This window comes from Bemisia tabaci, chromosome 6 (assembly GCF_918797505.1).
Source record: "Bemisia tabaci chromosome 6, PGI_BMITA_v3".
NCBI lineage: Eukaryota > Metazoa > Arthropoda > Insecta > Hemiptera > Aleyrodidae > Bemisia > Bemisia tabaci.
This window is the reverse complement of record NC_092798.1, coordinates 52,351,033-52,366,053: the sequence shown is the minus strand read 5'-3', so window position 1 is coordinate 52,366,053 and position 15,021 is coordinate 52,351,033. Positions and strand designations below refer to the sequence as shown.

The window sequence follows — 15,021 nt, the reverse complement described above, 5'->3', positions numbered from 1 at the left end:
CTTGGATTTATTGAAATTTACCTAGGATGATGCAAAGCGTACATACTCATTTCCAATGTGTCAAATGTGATGAAGAAATGCAGTTGTGATAATCTCAGAGCCTGCGCCGAATTTACGAAACTCGATTCGTATGGATGATGAATGTGGGAACATTGCTTGAGATTTCCCCCTTGCACTTTCTCGAAATTTTCCAAGGAAAATTCCGGGTGTGCATACTCAATACCTTGTGTGTCCAAGGGGATGCAAAAATTAAAATTTGAAAACCTCAGAGCCTGCCCTGAATTTTCGCGACACGCGAATTAAGGATGATGGAGCAATTCCACAGCATTGCATGTGATTTCCCATTTGGATTTTCTTTTAAATTTACCGAGGATGTTGCTGAGCGTCCATACTCAATTTCCAATTTGTCAAATGTGATGAAGAAATGAAATTGTGACAATCTCAGAGCCTGCTGCGAATATACACGACTTTTCGCTTATAAATGACGGATGTGGCAACATTGATTGAGATTTTCCCCTTGCATATTTTCGATATTTTCCAAGGATGGTTCCGGGTGTGCATATACTCAATATCTTATGTGTCAATGGCGATGCAGTATGGAAATTTTGGAAACCTCAGAGCCTGCCCTGAATTTACGCGACTCGCGAATTATGGATAATGGAGCAATTCAACAACATTGCATGTAATTTCCCATTTGGATTTTCTTGAAATTTTACCGAGGATGGTGCTAAGCGTACAAACTCAATTTCAAACGTGTCAAATGTGATGAAGAAATGTAATTGTGATAATCTCAGAGCCTGCTCCGAATTTACGCGACTCGACTCGTATGGATGATGGTTGTGGCAACATTGCTTCAGATTTCCTCCTTGCACTTTCTCGAAAATTTCCAAGGATGATTCCGAGTGTGCATACTCAATATCGTACGCGTCAAATGGGATGCAGAAGTTATAATTTGAAATTCTTAGAGCCTGCCTTGAAATTACGCGACTTGCGAATTATGTATGACGGAGTAATTTAACAAGATCGCATGAAATTTCCCCCAGGATTTTCTCGAAATTTTCTGAGGAGATGGTCATCGATAGCCATCCTCCATGAATATAATCCGTCAAATGGGATGAACAAATGAAATTGATGAACGACAGAGCCTGCTCCGAATATACGCGACTCGACTCGAATGGATGATGGATGTGACAACATTGCTTGAGATTTCCCCCTTGCATTTTCTCGAAATTTTCCAAGGATGATTCCGGGTGTGCATTCTCAATATCTTATTCCTCAAAGGGGATGCACAAATTAAAATTTGTAAACCTTAGAGCCTGCCTTGACTGTACGCGACTTGCGAATTATGGATAATGGAGCAATTCAACAACATTGCATGCAATTTTCCATTTGGTTTTTCTTGAAATATAACGAGGATGATGCTAAGCCTACATACTCAATTTCCAATGTGTCAATTGTGATGAAGAAATGCAGTTGTGATAATCTCGGAGCCTGCTCCTAATTTACGCGACTCGACTCGTATGGATGATGGTTGTGGCAACATTGCTTGAGATTTCCCCTTGCATTTTCTCGAAATTTTCCAAGGATGATTCCGGTCGTGCATACTCCATATCTTATGTGTCATAGGGGATGCACAAATTATAATTTGTTTACCTTAGAGCCTGACCTGAATTTACGCGACTTGTGAATTATGGATAATGGAGCAATTCCATAGCATTGCATGTGATTTCCCATTTGGATTTTCTTTAAATTTACCGAGGATGTTGCTGAGCGTCCATTCTCAATTTCCAATTTGTCAAATGTGATGAATAAATGAAATTGTGACAATCTCAGAGCCTGTTCCGAATATACACGACTTGTCGCTTATAAATGACGGAAGTGGCAACATTGATTGAGATTTCCCCCTTGCATATTTTCGAAATTTTCCAAGGATGGTTCCGGGTGTGCATATACTCAATATCTTATGTGTCAATGGATATGCAGAATGGAAATTTTGGAAACCTCAGAGCCTGCCCTGAATTTACGCGACTCGCGAATTATGGATGATGGAGCAATTCGACAACATTGCATGAAATTTCCCGTTTGGATTTTCTCGAAATTTTCAGAAGATGGTCTTCGATGTCCATCCTCAATAATTATAGCAGTATTCTGTCAAATCGGATGAACAAATGAAATTGATAAAACGAAAGAGCCTGCTCCGAATTTACGAGACTCGACTCGTATGGATGATGGATGTTGCAACATTGCTTGACATTTCCTCCTTGAACTTTCTCGAAATGTTCCAAGGATGATTCCGGGTGTGCATACTCAATATCGTATGTGTCAAATGGGATGCAGAAATGAAAACTTGATAACCTCAGATAGAGCCAGCCCTCAATTTACGCGACTCGCGAATTGCGGATGATGGAGCAATTCGACAACATTGCATGAAATTTCCCGTTTGGATTTTCTCGAAATTTTCAGAAGATGGTCTTCGATGTCCATCCTCAATAAATATAGCAGTATTCCGTCAAATCGGATGAACAAATGAATTTGATGAAACGGCAGAGCCCGCTACGAAGATACGCGACTCGAGTCAGATGGATGATGGATGTGACAACATTGCTTGAGATTTCCCCCTTGCATTTTCTCGAAATTTTCCAAGTATGATTCCGGTTGTGTATACTCAATATCATGTGTCAAATGGGATGCAGGAATACAAATTTGAAAATCTCAGATAGAGCCTGCCCTGAAATTACGCGACTCGCGAATCATGGATAATGGAGCAATTCAACAAAATTGCATGTCATTTCCCATTTGGATTTATTGAAATTTACCTACGATGATGCAAAGCGTACATACTCAATTAAATGTGTCAAATGTGATGAAAAAATGCAGTTGTGATAATCTTGGAGCCTGCTCCGAATTTACGCAACTCGACACGTATGGATGATGGATGTGGCAACATTGCTTGAGGTTACCCCCTTGTATTTTCTCGAAATAGTAAAAGGATGATTCCGGGTGTGCATATTTAATATCGAATGCGTCAAATGGGATGCAGAAATGAAAATTTGAACATCTCAGATAGAGCCTGCCCTGAATTTACGAGACTTGCGATTTATGGATGATGGTGCATTTTATCAACATTGCATGTAATTTCCCATTTTGATTTCCTTAAAATTTACCGAGGATGGTGCTGAGCGTCCATACTCAATTTCCAATTTGTCAAATGTGATGAAGAAATGAAATTTTGATAATCTCAGAGTATGCTCCAAATTTACGCGACTCGACTCGTATGGATGATGGTTGTGGCAACATTGCTTGAGATTTCGTCCTTGCACTTTCTCGAAAATTTCCAAGGATAATTCCGGGTGTGCATACTACATATCTTGTGTGTCCAACGGAGATGCACAAATTAAAATTTGAAAACCTCAGAGCCTGCCCTGAATTTACGCGACTCGCGAATTGTGGATGATGGAGCAATTCGACATCATTGCATGAAATTTCCCGTTTGGATTTTCTCGAAATTTTCAGAAGATGGTCTTCGATGTCCATCCTCAATAAATATAGCAGTATTCCGTCAAATCGGATGAACAAATGAAATTGATGAAACGAAAGAGCCTGCTCCGATTTACGCGACTCGACTCGTATGGATTATGGATGTGGCAACATTGCTTGAGATTTCCCCTTTGCATTTTCTCGAAATTTTCCAAGGATGATTCCGGTGTGCATACTCCATATCTTATGTGTCAAAGGGGATGCACAGATTAAAATTTGATAACCTTAGAGCCTGCCCTGAATTTACGCGACTTGCGAATTATGGATGATGGAGCAATTCAACAACATTGCATGTAATTTCCCCATTTGATTTTCTCGAAATTTACTCGAGATGGTGCAAGCGTATCAAACTCAATGTTCAATCTGTCAAATGTGATGAAGAAATGAAATTGTGATAATCACAGAGCCTGCTCCGAATATACGCGACTCGACTCGTATGGATGATGGATGTGGCAACATTGCTTGAGATTTCCCCTTTGCATTTTCTTGAATATTTCAACGGCTGATTCCGGGTGTGCATACTCAATATCGTATGTGTCAAATGGGATGCAGAAATGAAAATTTGAAAATCTCATAGAGCCTGCCCTGAATTTACGCGACACGCGAATTATGGATGATGGAGCAAATCGATAACATTGCATGAAATTTCCCGTTTGGATTTTCTCGGAATTTTCAGAAGATGGTATTCGATGTCCATCCTCAATAAATATACGAGTAATCCGTTAAATCGGATGAACAATTGAAATTGATGAAACGACAGAGCCTGCTCCGAATTTACGCGACTCGACTCGTATGGATGATGGATGTGGCAACATTGCTTGAGATTTCCCCTTGCATTTTCTCGAAATTTTTCAAGGATGATTCCGGGTGTGCATATACTCACCCTCGTATGCGTCAAATGGGATGCAGAAATGAAATTTTGGAAATCCTTAGAGCCTGCCTTGAATTTACGCGACTCGCGAATTATGGATGATGGAGCAATTCAACAATATTGCATGTAATTTCCCATTTCGATTTTCTTAAAATTTACCGAGAGATGGTGCTGAGCGTCCATACTCAATTTCAAATGTCAAATGTGATGAAGAAATGAAATTGTGATAATCTCAGAGCCTGCTCCGAATATACGCGACTCGTCGCGTATGGATGATGGATGTGGCAACATTGCTTGAGATTTCCCCCTTGCATTTTCTCGAAATTTTCCAAGGATGATTCCGGTGTGCGTACTCAATATCTTATGTGTCAAAGGGGATGCACAAATTAAAATTTGAAAACCTCAGAGCCTGCCCTGAATTTACGCGACTCGCGAATTATGGATGATGGAGCAATTCAACAACATTGCATGAAATTTCCCATTGGATTTTCTGAAATTTTACCGAGGATGGTGCTAAGCGTACAAACTCAATTTCAATGTGTCAAATGTGATGAAGAAATGAAATTGTGATAATCTCAGAAGCCTGCTCCGAATTTACGCGACTCGACTCGTATGGATGATGGATGTGGCAACATTGCTTGAATTTCCCCTTGCACTTTCTCGAAATTTCCAAGGATGATTCCGGTTGTGCATACTCAATATCGTATGTGTCAAATGGGATGCAGAAATGAAAATTTGAAAACTCAGAAGAGCCTGCCCTGAATTTACGCGACTTGCGAATTATGGATGATGGAGCAATTTAACAAGATTGCATGAAATTTCCCCCATGATTTTCTCGAAATTTTCAGAGGAGATGGTCATCGATATCCATCCTCAATGAATATAATCCGTCGAATGGATGAAAGAATGAAATTGATGAAACGACAGAGCCTGCTCCGAATATACGCGACTCGATTCGTATGGATGAAGGATGTGGCAACATTGCTTGAGATTTCCCCCTTGCACTTTCTCGAATTTTTCAAGGATGATTCCGGTTGTGCATACTCAATATCGTATGTGTCAAAGGGGATGCACAGATTAAAATTTGATAACCTTAGAGCCTGCCCTGAATTTACGCAACTCGCGAATTGCTCCATCATCCACAATTCGCGTGTCGCGTAAATTCAGGGCAGGCTCTATCTGAGGTTTTCAAATTTTAATTTGTGCATCCCCTTTGACAAAGAAGATATTGAGTATGCACACCCTGAATCATCCTTGGAAAATTTCGAGAAAATGCAAGGGGGAAATCTCAAGTAATGCTGCTACATCCATCATTTATACGCGACAAGTCGTGTATATTCGGAGCAGGCTCTGAGATTATCACAATTTCATTTCGTTGTCACATTTGACAATTTGGAAATTGAGTATGGACGCTCAGCACCATCCTCGGTAAATTTTAAGAAAATCGAAATGGGAAATTACATGCAATGTTGTTGAATTGCTCCATCATCCATAATTCGCGAGTCGCGTAAATTCAGGGCAGGCTCTATCTGAGGTTTTCAAGTTTTCATTTCTGCATCCCATTTGACACATACGATATTGAGTATGCACACCCGGAATCATCCTTGAAAATTCAAGAAAATGCAAAGGGGAAATCTCAAGCAATGTTGCCACATCCATAATCCATACGAGTCGAGTCGCGTAAATTCGGAGCAGGCTCTTTCGTTTCATCAATTTCATTTGTTCATCCATTTTGATGGAATACTGCTATATTTATTGAGGATTGACATCGAAGACCCTCTCCTGAAAATTTCGAGAAAATCCAAACGGGAAATTTCATGCAATGTTGTCGAATTGCTCCATCATCCATAATTCGCGAGTCGCGTAAATTCAGGGCAGACTCTGAGGTTTCCAAAATTTCCATTCTGCATCCCCTTTGACACATAATATATTAAGTGTGCACACCGGAATTGTCCTTGGAAAATTTCGAGAAAATGCAAATGGAAATCTCAAGCAATACATGTTGCCACATCCATCATCCATACGAGTCGAGTCGCGTAAATTGGGAGCATACTCTGAGATTATCACAATTTCATTTCTTCATCACATTTGACACATTAGAAATTGAGTACGTACGCTTTGCATTATCCTAGGTAAATTTCAATAAATCCAAATGGGAAATGACATGCAATTTTGTTGAATTGCTCCATTATCCATAATTCGCGTGTCGCGTAATTTCAGGGCAGGCTCTATCTGAGATTTTCAAATTTTCATTCCTGCATCCCATTTGACACATACGATATTGAGTATGGACACCCGGAATCATCCTTGGAAAATTTCGAGAAAATGCAAGGGGGAAATCTCAAGCAATGTTGCCACATCCTTCATCCATACGAATCGAGTCGCGTATATTCGGAGCAGGCTCTGTCGTTTCATCAATTTCATTTGTTCATCCGATTTGACGGATTATATTCATTGAGGATTGATATCGATGAACATCCCCTATGACAACTTCGAGAAAATCCTGCGGGAAATTACATGCAATGTTGTTGAATTGCTCCATCATCCGTAATTCGCGAGTTGCGTAAATTCAGGGCAGGCTCTAAGGTTTTCAAATTTTAATCTGTGTATCCCCTTTGACACATACGATATTGAGTATGCACAACCGGAATCATCCTTGAAAAATATCGAGAAAGTGCAAGGGGGAAATCTCAAGCAATGTTGCCACATCCATCATCCATACGAGTCGAGTCGCGTATATTCGGAGCAGGCTCTGTCGTTTCATCAATTTCATTCTTTCATCCAATTCGACGGATTATATTCATTGAGGATGGATATCGATGACCATCTCCTCTGAAAATTTCGAGAAAATCATGGGGAAATTTCATGCAATCTTGTTAAATTGCTCCATCATCCATAATTCGCGAGTCGCGTAAATTCAGGGCAGGCTCTAAGGTTTTCAAATTATAATTTCTGCATCCCATTTGACGCATACGATATTGAGTAGGCACAACCGGAATCATCCTTGGATAATTTCGAGAAAGTGCAAGGGGGAAATCTCAAGCAATGTTGCCACATCCATCATCCATACGAGTCGAGTCACGTAAATTCGTAGCAGGCTCTGAGATTATCACATTTGTCAAAGGGGATGCACAAATTAAAATTTGAAAACCTCAGAGCCTGCCCTGAATTTACGCGACTCGCGAATTACGGATGATGTAGCAATTCAACAACATTGCATGAAATTTTCCCCAGTATTTTCTCGAAATTTTCAGAGGAAATGGTCTTTGATATTCATCCTCAATGAATTTAATCCGTCAAATCGTTTGAACAAATGAAGTTGATGAAACGACAGAGCCTGCTCCGAATATACGCGACTCGCCTCGTATGGATGATGGATGTGGCAACATTGCTTGAGATTTCCCCCTTGCATTTTCTTGAAATTTTCCAAGGAAATTCCGGGTGTGCATATACTCAATATCATATGTGTCAAAGGGGATGCAGAAAGAATATTTGAGAACCTCAGAGCCTACCCTGATTTTACGCGACTCGCGAAATAAGGATGATGGAGCCATTCGACAACATTGCATGAAATTTCCCCCTTGCATTTTCTCGAAATTTTCGAAGTATGATTCCGGTTGTGTATACTCAATATCGTATGTGTCAAATGGGATGCAGAAATGAAAACTTGATAACCTCAGATAGAGCCTGCCCTGAATTTACGCGACTCGCGAATTATGGATGATGGAGCAATTCAACAACATTGCATGTAATTTCCCACTTGGATTTTCTGAAATTTACCGAGGATGGTGCTGAGCGTACATACTCTAATTTCCAATGTGTCAAATGTGATGAAGAAATGAAGTTGTGATAATCTCAGAGCCTGCTCCGAATTTACGCGACTCGCCTCGTATGGACGATGGATGTGGCAACATTGCTTGAGATTTCCCCCTTGCATTTTCTTGAAATTTTCCAAGGATAATTCCGGGTGTGCATATACTCAATATCGTATGCGTCAAATGGGATGCAGAAATGAAAATTTGAACATCTCAGATAGAGCCTGCCCTGAATTTACGCGACTCGCGAATTATGGATGATGGAGCAATTCAACAACATTGCATGAAATTTCCCGCAGGATTTTCTCGAAGTTTTCATAGGGGATGTTCATCGATATCCATCCTCAATGAATATAATCCGTCAAATCGGATGAACAAATGAAATTGATGAAACGACAGAGCCTGCTCCGAATTTACGCGACTCGACTCGTATATAGTTGACGGATGCGGCAACTTTCCTTGAGATTTTCCTCTTGGATTTTCTGGAAATTTTTCGTGGATGCTCCTAGGTGTCCATAAGTGTTTATTATCTTTCAAATCGTATGAACAAGTCCTCCTTCAGCCTCCCTCCCCCTCACTCCCTTAACCACATCATTCCTCCCCCTCCCCCTCTCCCCCTCCCCCATGCCTTCCCCTCCCCTCTCCGCGCGATCCACCTATCGCCCAATCCTCTCTCGCCCCCTTCCGGCATCCCTTATCCATTATCCACCTCTCTCCCTGCCATCATCTGACCTAGACGGACCTCTACTCGCCCTATCCTATCTGCGTTTTTGCTCTAAAAACCCAATTTCTTTATCTCTTAAAAATAGAGGACTCAAAAATGGATCAATTAATTAACGGTAAATACTGATCTCGGAACGAATGCCGCTAGTTTATGAAGGTTCCGGATCTTTTCCGGATCTTTCAGAACGCTGTCAACACTGTTAACAGCAACAACGTGGCAACAACACTCAGGAATTCGAAGCTCAGAAAGAAGAAATGAAAGGTTATGTTTATGTTCATTCATGTTGATGTTTTCTTTTAAAAAACCCTTTACATTACAATTTTGCTCTGAGGCTGTCGTAATTTTTCTGCGTCCTTTCTTCTCTGGAATTAAAAATCTTACTACTCCTACTGTATCGGTTCAGACTGGTTCGTTTTTAGCATAGTATAATAATTTTTTTTGTGAATATCCAAGAGATACCCAACACCAAGTACACAAGTATCAACTCCTGTCTAAATCTGTGAAATTTTTGAGATTTTTGGTGAATGGGAGAACAATATGTAACTTCAACACTATGAACTGATTTATTTGTAATCAATTCTATCATTTCAGCATCATCTTACATCTGATTGCCAAATGGAGAAAGCAAAAGAAGAATTATCGGACCTCATTCGAAGGAAGTCCATGCTTTCTGTAAGTACTTTTAATGAAATTGTATTATTACTGCAATTATTAACTTTAAAATATAGCACATAACGGAGATTCAAAAATTTCTATCTTCACGGGAGGGCTTGGTGCCATGGAGAGCAGGCTCACGGATTTCTTCAAAGAAGATGAAACAGAACGCCCGAGGACTTGATGCACTCCATGTTACGCGCTTGCTGGTCTCCTTCAAAAATACCAACTTGTTTCATAGATTACTTCACATGAAATGGTGCTCTCAACAATTTTCTTCACAAAAAGCAACGAGCCAAAAAGTTATAAAATTCTTTGCCCCAAAATAAATTGACTGACCTACGTAACTAGCTGGTAAAACCTCACTCAAACACAGTGGGAGGAGGATTTGACTGCTTTCATGATACATTTTGTGTTTCAGAATGCTTTCACTGATAAGTCTATCATTTTATAGACCCTTGGCGCAGAACTTAGTTAGTCTTCTGGCTGAAAATCTATTCAGTTTTGAGTATCTTCCTTATCTCTCAGGAATTCATCTCATACTAAGTGTACTGGGTGTAATACTCTTACATACTCAAATACTCAATATTCTCAAATACTCTTAATACTATACTCTCAATCTCAATGCTCAATACTCTTAATACATCTCATACTCTTGCGACTCTTATGCTCTTTTTTTACCAAGCAACAGCTACCAATACAACTAGCTGTAGATATGGGTAGATACATGTAGATGTATGACTTTAACATGATTATTGATGTGCATGTTTCAGGAAAGTCTGGTAAATATTGAGCGAGATATCTATTCCCTAGAAGGATCGTATTTGGAGAGTACAAAAGATTACGGCAATGTTATCAAAGGTTGGGATAGGTACTTATCCTATGGTAAAACCAGTAATAACAACTCAGCTGTCAATGAAAAAAGGAAATTCAGACAATCTCAGCGCATCTTTTCAAGATCATCTGTCACCTCTATGTCAGTAAGTAAATTTAAGTCTATAAGTCAGGCAAGTTCTGTGGAATTGTTTTTGAAAAATTCATCAAGAAGAATCTTCAACTCTTACTTCATTTAGAAAGAAAACCCCTGAAATGTAAGTTTTGACTTGCTGGGTATAATCACCTGTCTAAGAAGAGTTTTTTGAATAAAAAATTTAACTGATGGGTGTTATTTTTTCAGATTCAGAGTAATTGTTTTTGCCCGGCCAATGAGACAAGTTCCTATAAAAATAGTAGCGAACTCACTCTTGTAATTAGAAGAACATGTGACAAAAAAGTTTTAAACTCTGGAACCATTCTCAATGCTTACTATAGTTTTTGGTATGCTGAGGAGAAAATAGCGAACCTAAATCAAAGGCATTCTTAAGAATAATTTCTCAATAAAAATAAAGGGATACCTATGTGGTATCCTAAATAAGATTTCATCCTTAAAGAAATCTATCAAAAGTTTCTTTATACTTTCTCGCTCCCCTAGGGTAGAGGAAGTATTGTCATCCTCCAAGAAAAATAAAAAGAAAAAAAAGTTGAAATTTCATCATTTCTAATTTTTTTTGTCTTCAAGCACATATGTCTGAAGATAGATTTTTAATGCTCAACAACCTGAAGCTAAAAAAAATTACTTGGGCCCAAAAATAGGAAATAGAGAAAAACAGGTGGTTCTTCCTTTCATATTACTGTTCTAAAGACAGCTTGGATTTTTTCCCCTATTATCAACTTCTTACAAAATTAATTTTTAGCATCTTTACTTAATTTCCTTTTGTTTTTTTTTCAGGCCCTTGGAATAGCTGGAGAAAAAGGTAAGTGGTTCAGCAAACAATTAATTTCAGTTTATGGCATGGGCTGTTAGTTTCAATGTGAATTACATTTTGCAATCAGAAACCACTATTTCTGGCCCATTTCAGAAACAACATATATGCCATTGTTTCCCCTATGCAGATATGAGCTTTTATGGGAGAGCCAGAGATAGCACTTCCTTATCGCTAAATGTATTCCATGTACGCTTAACTGAGACAAAGTGAAGTCCTCTAAGCATTGAACAGTGTTCAGGAGGAAGGAACCCAGTCCATTGCGGTGAATTCAAATCAGAGGAAAACTAAACTAGGCCATTTATGCAAGGCTCAAGCAGTTGAATTAGTTTCTACAATCCATTCACTCAAAAGTTGTCCAAAGAATGAACTGATTCTCTTTTCTGTATGACGATATTCTTTCCTCACTTCTGTCCATTTTAAGTTATTTTACACAGTAATTTTCATACTTTTTTCTGGCTAAAAAGACACCTTCCATTATGCTTGGTTTTTTTTTTTGTAAAACGTAAATCCTAAATTGAAGAAAAAAAGAGGAAGATGGTGGGGGGGGGGGGGGAATCAATTACTTTGTGGAAATCTGATGCATAAGGAGAAATATTGAAGGAATTACTTAATACAACCTCAAAAATTGCATCAGAAATACCTTTGTGCATTATAAAGAATCGTTGAACCTCTTTCTGATGCCTAAGTTTTCTGACTGAAATAGCTTAGAATCTTATTCCGTATGATCTTACTTTACCACCCTACAGCCCACCAAACCAAAAAAGGGGGCTGAGAGGCGAAGTCATTTAAGCAGCTCGATCTATTGTTTAAGGATTGATTAGCATCTCAACCCTTAAACAATACTCCAAGCCAGTCACTAACTCCACCAGCCCCCCCCCCCCCCCCCCCCCAGCTGCCTTTTTCTGTGTTGTGGACTATAAGTATGACTTTTTCCACTAGTTTCTAATTCATAAAAAAAAAAGTAGCCAAACCCTTCCTTTGCCAATTCAGAAAATTAAACTTTTCTTTAGAAAATAGACATGTAAAACGGGCTTCTTTCTTTCTATGATTGTTCTTATCAATTGCACTTATTTCAGTTATCTTCTTTCTCACATTTTCACTTTCAGACAGTGTTTTTGAAACAAATGAATGACATGACCCCCATCTGCTGTCTAAAATATTAATTTGCTAATTCTAGTGATAACTTTTAGAGTTCATGGTTGAATTAAATTTTACAAAGACTATCACTCACTACATTCAGTTTATTTTTGTTATTCTATTCAGTTGATACAACACACATTGAAGAGGTAGATCAAGGTTTACCAAGTCTAGACATGAACATGCCTGGAACATCATCCATCAAAGATTCACCCAGACAAGTAATCAAAAAAGCAGCAGTTTCATCAAAAACAACGGGTGGCAAACCACCGCTGGGAGAGCTGAGAATGACCCTAGCCTCCCGTCCAACGGTTGTGGAAACAAAACCAGCTGTAAATAGAAAGAGACTGCCTTTCAACTCCAGAGCCTCTGAACCTGTCATGTCTGCCTCATCAAAGGATGCCTTACGAAAGTCCAAAGTTCACTAGCGAATGAGATGGTTTATCAAATGAATTGATAGTATCCATTCATTCAGATTCAGGATTTTTCTAGTTACAATGGCTGTGCCATTTTTTGTACTTGGTTGTTAAAGTATTTTCATTGATGGAAAGAAATCGATGGCCATAGTGCAAAACCACATATCTCTATTGCGATGCTTCAAAATTTCTGTTCCTCTCTTATTTTTTCAAAGAAAAATAAGCCAACTTTGAAGGTTGAAATTATTGTGGGATATTATTCTTTTTGCAAAGAAAAATCAGAGAAGTATTCAAGACTTTATGATGGTTACTTTTCCAAAGGAAAAATGAAGTATTACAGGAAGTCTGTTACGTCACAAACGGAGGTATGAGATTTTGCACTTCGGCCACTGAAATATGCGAGAGTGGGTCAGAAGGAGAGCATCCTGTTTCTGCTGACGGTAATGTAAAAGTTGCTTAGTTGACTTGGTAACCAGAATAAATTCCTGATAACGCTCTGCAAAACGGGTTTTCTAACGAAGCGCATTGTTATGGGTCAGTGAGAAAAAGATCCTCCTCAAATCAACCCTTTCTTAATTTGTAAAAAATAAAAATGAGTTATGTAGAATTTATGAAGTTTTAATAAAAGTTCTTTCATAGAAATTTCCTCTGAATCCTTTCTGAAATTTGTCTTACCCAAGTCCACCTTGTTCAGACAGTTATCAAAGAGCTTGAAAGAATTTAGGAATCAGTTCACCATCAGAGACTGAACTGTCCGTTTACTCCACATGGAAGCATTGCAGAGTCATTCATTTCTGAATAATTGAAACGCTGGGTGTAGAAAGGGTACTTCTTGGTCGCGGTGTCTCAGGATCTCTTCAAACGTTTCATCCATTGTGATCAAAGCAAATGTTTGTAATTTGTAGAAACTTTTACTCAATATTCTTTATGAATTAATGAAAATTAACAATACTCTAAATGAAACACTTCCTAAAATTCACCCAACAGTTTTGGTCTTGTCTTAAAAATGCAAATTAACAGCAAAGATTTTGAAACACTGCATCTAAGAAGTACCCTTTTACCACCCAACACCTCAATTATGACAAAAGATCGTTTGATTATGATTGCTTATATTCTTGCTTACGCTGTAATGCTGTCGGAATGGTCGCATTTGCTCAGAAGGCACCTGTCATCCCCATCTTTTACTCCCTCTTTGCATTGAATTGAGAAACCATGCTAAAATTTTTCAACCTCACTGAATAAAACGTAAATTTTTATTTTTTTTTTTTTAACATTTTTAGTCTTCAGCCTGACTTAAGTAAATTTGGTGAGTCGTCAAGTCTCACAAGGAGGTATTCCAAATTGAAAATTTAAATTAACTTAGAAATTGGTTAAGATGCTTCCTGTTGCGCAAGTCTTTTTCTAGGTTAGAGAATACATGTAGTGTAGTGTTATAATCCTTCTCACAGAGGCCCTTTGCAGCTTTTTTTTTTTTTAATTTTAAGTTTTAGCAGGAAAAAAAAATCATTGCGTCCTTATTTGCACTCAAGGACTGGCCATTCTGAGTGAAGATGTATCCTACCCTCCTGAGATGTGTTACCAAATTTTGGTCTTTAAACCCAGGATACTTAGACTGAGGGTTTTGTTTGGGAGTAGAGATTTGCAAGAGTTGGTACAACTTTTACAGCATCAATAAAGTGGATTACAATTTGTAGAAAAGAACCAACGTAATTACAGTGTTGTAAAAATCGTGCATCTTCATGTCTAACTAAAAAGATGCCTATATTAGAAGATAGATTGTGTTTTTCTACAAAAACATTATTAATTTTAATGGAGAGTGAGCCTCAAGTCATATACATTGTATTACTCTACATTATATGTAGTATTTTTTAAAGCAAAGAAGTTGCAAACTTTTGAAAACATTGTAATCACATTGGTTCTCTTCTACTAAATAGGATCTAAACTACATATATACATACTAACCATACATAATTTTGCAAAAGTTTAAAAAACTGCTTGGGGCCATGGTCTTACCCCTCAAATGAAGCCTTATTAAACCACTGATAGGTAGAGGGAGACAGGA

At 38.5% G+C, this 15,021-nt stretch overlaps 1 protein-coding gene across 1 annotated transcript; it reads left to right on the top strand.

Moving 5' to 3' along the window:
* Positions 1 to 9,199: 9,199 nt before the first annotated feature.
* Positions 9,200 to 13,601, top strand: LOC109042043 (chromatin modification-related protein MEAF6). Its single transcript, XM_019058605.2, has 4 exons — positions 9,200 to 9,619; positions 10,375 to 10,581; positions 11,370 to 11,394; positions 12,670 to 13,601. Exons 1-4 carry the CDS (start codon positions 9,563 to 9,565, stop codon positions 12,969 to 12,971), a joined length of 591 nt encoding a protein of 196 aa, XP_018914150.1. The 5' UTR covers positions 9,200 to 9,562; the 3' UTR covers positions 12,972 to 13,601.
* The last annotated feature ends 1,420 nt before the right edge of the window (positions 13,602 to 15,021 follow it).

Coding starts and splice junctions, on each gene's coding strand:
- LOC109042043 (XM_019058605.2), top strand. CDS start 9,563: ATGGAGAAAGCAAAAGAAGAATTATCGGACCTCATTCGAAGGAAGTCC. Junction 9,620..10,374: donor GAAGGAAGTCCATGCTTTCT/GTAAGTACTTTT, acceptor TGCATGTTTCAG/GAAAGTCTGGTAAATATTGA. Junction 10,582..11,369: donor CATCTGTCACCTCTATGTCA/GTAAGTAAATTT, acceptor TTTTTTTTTCAG/GCCCTTGGAATAGCTGGAGA.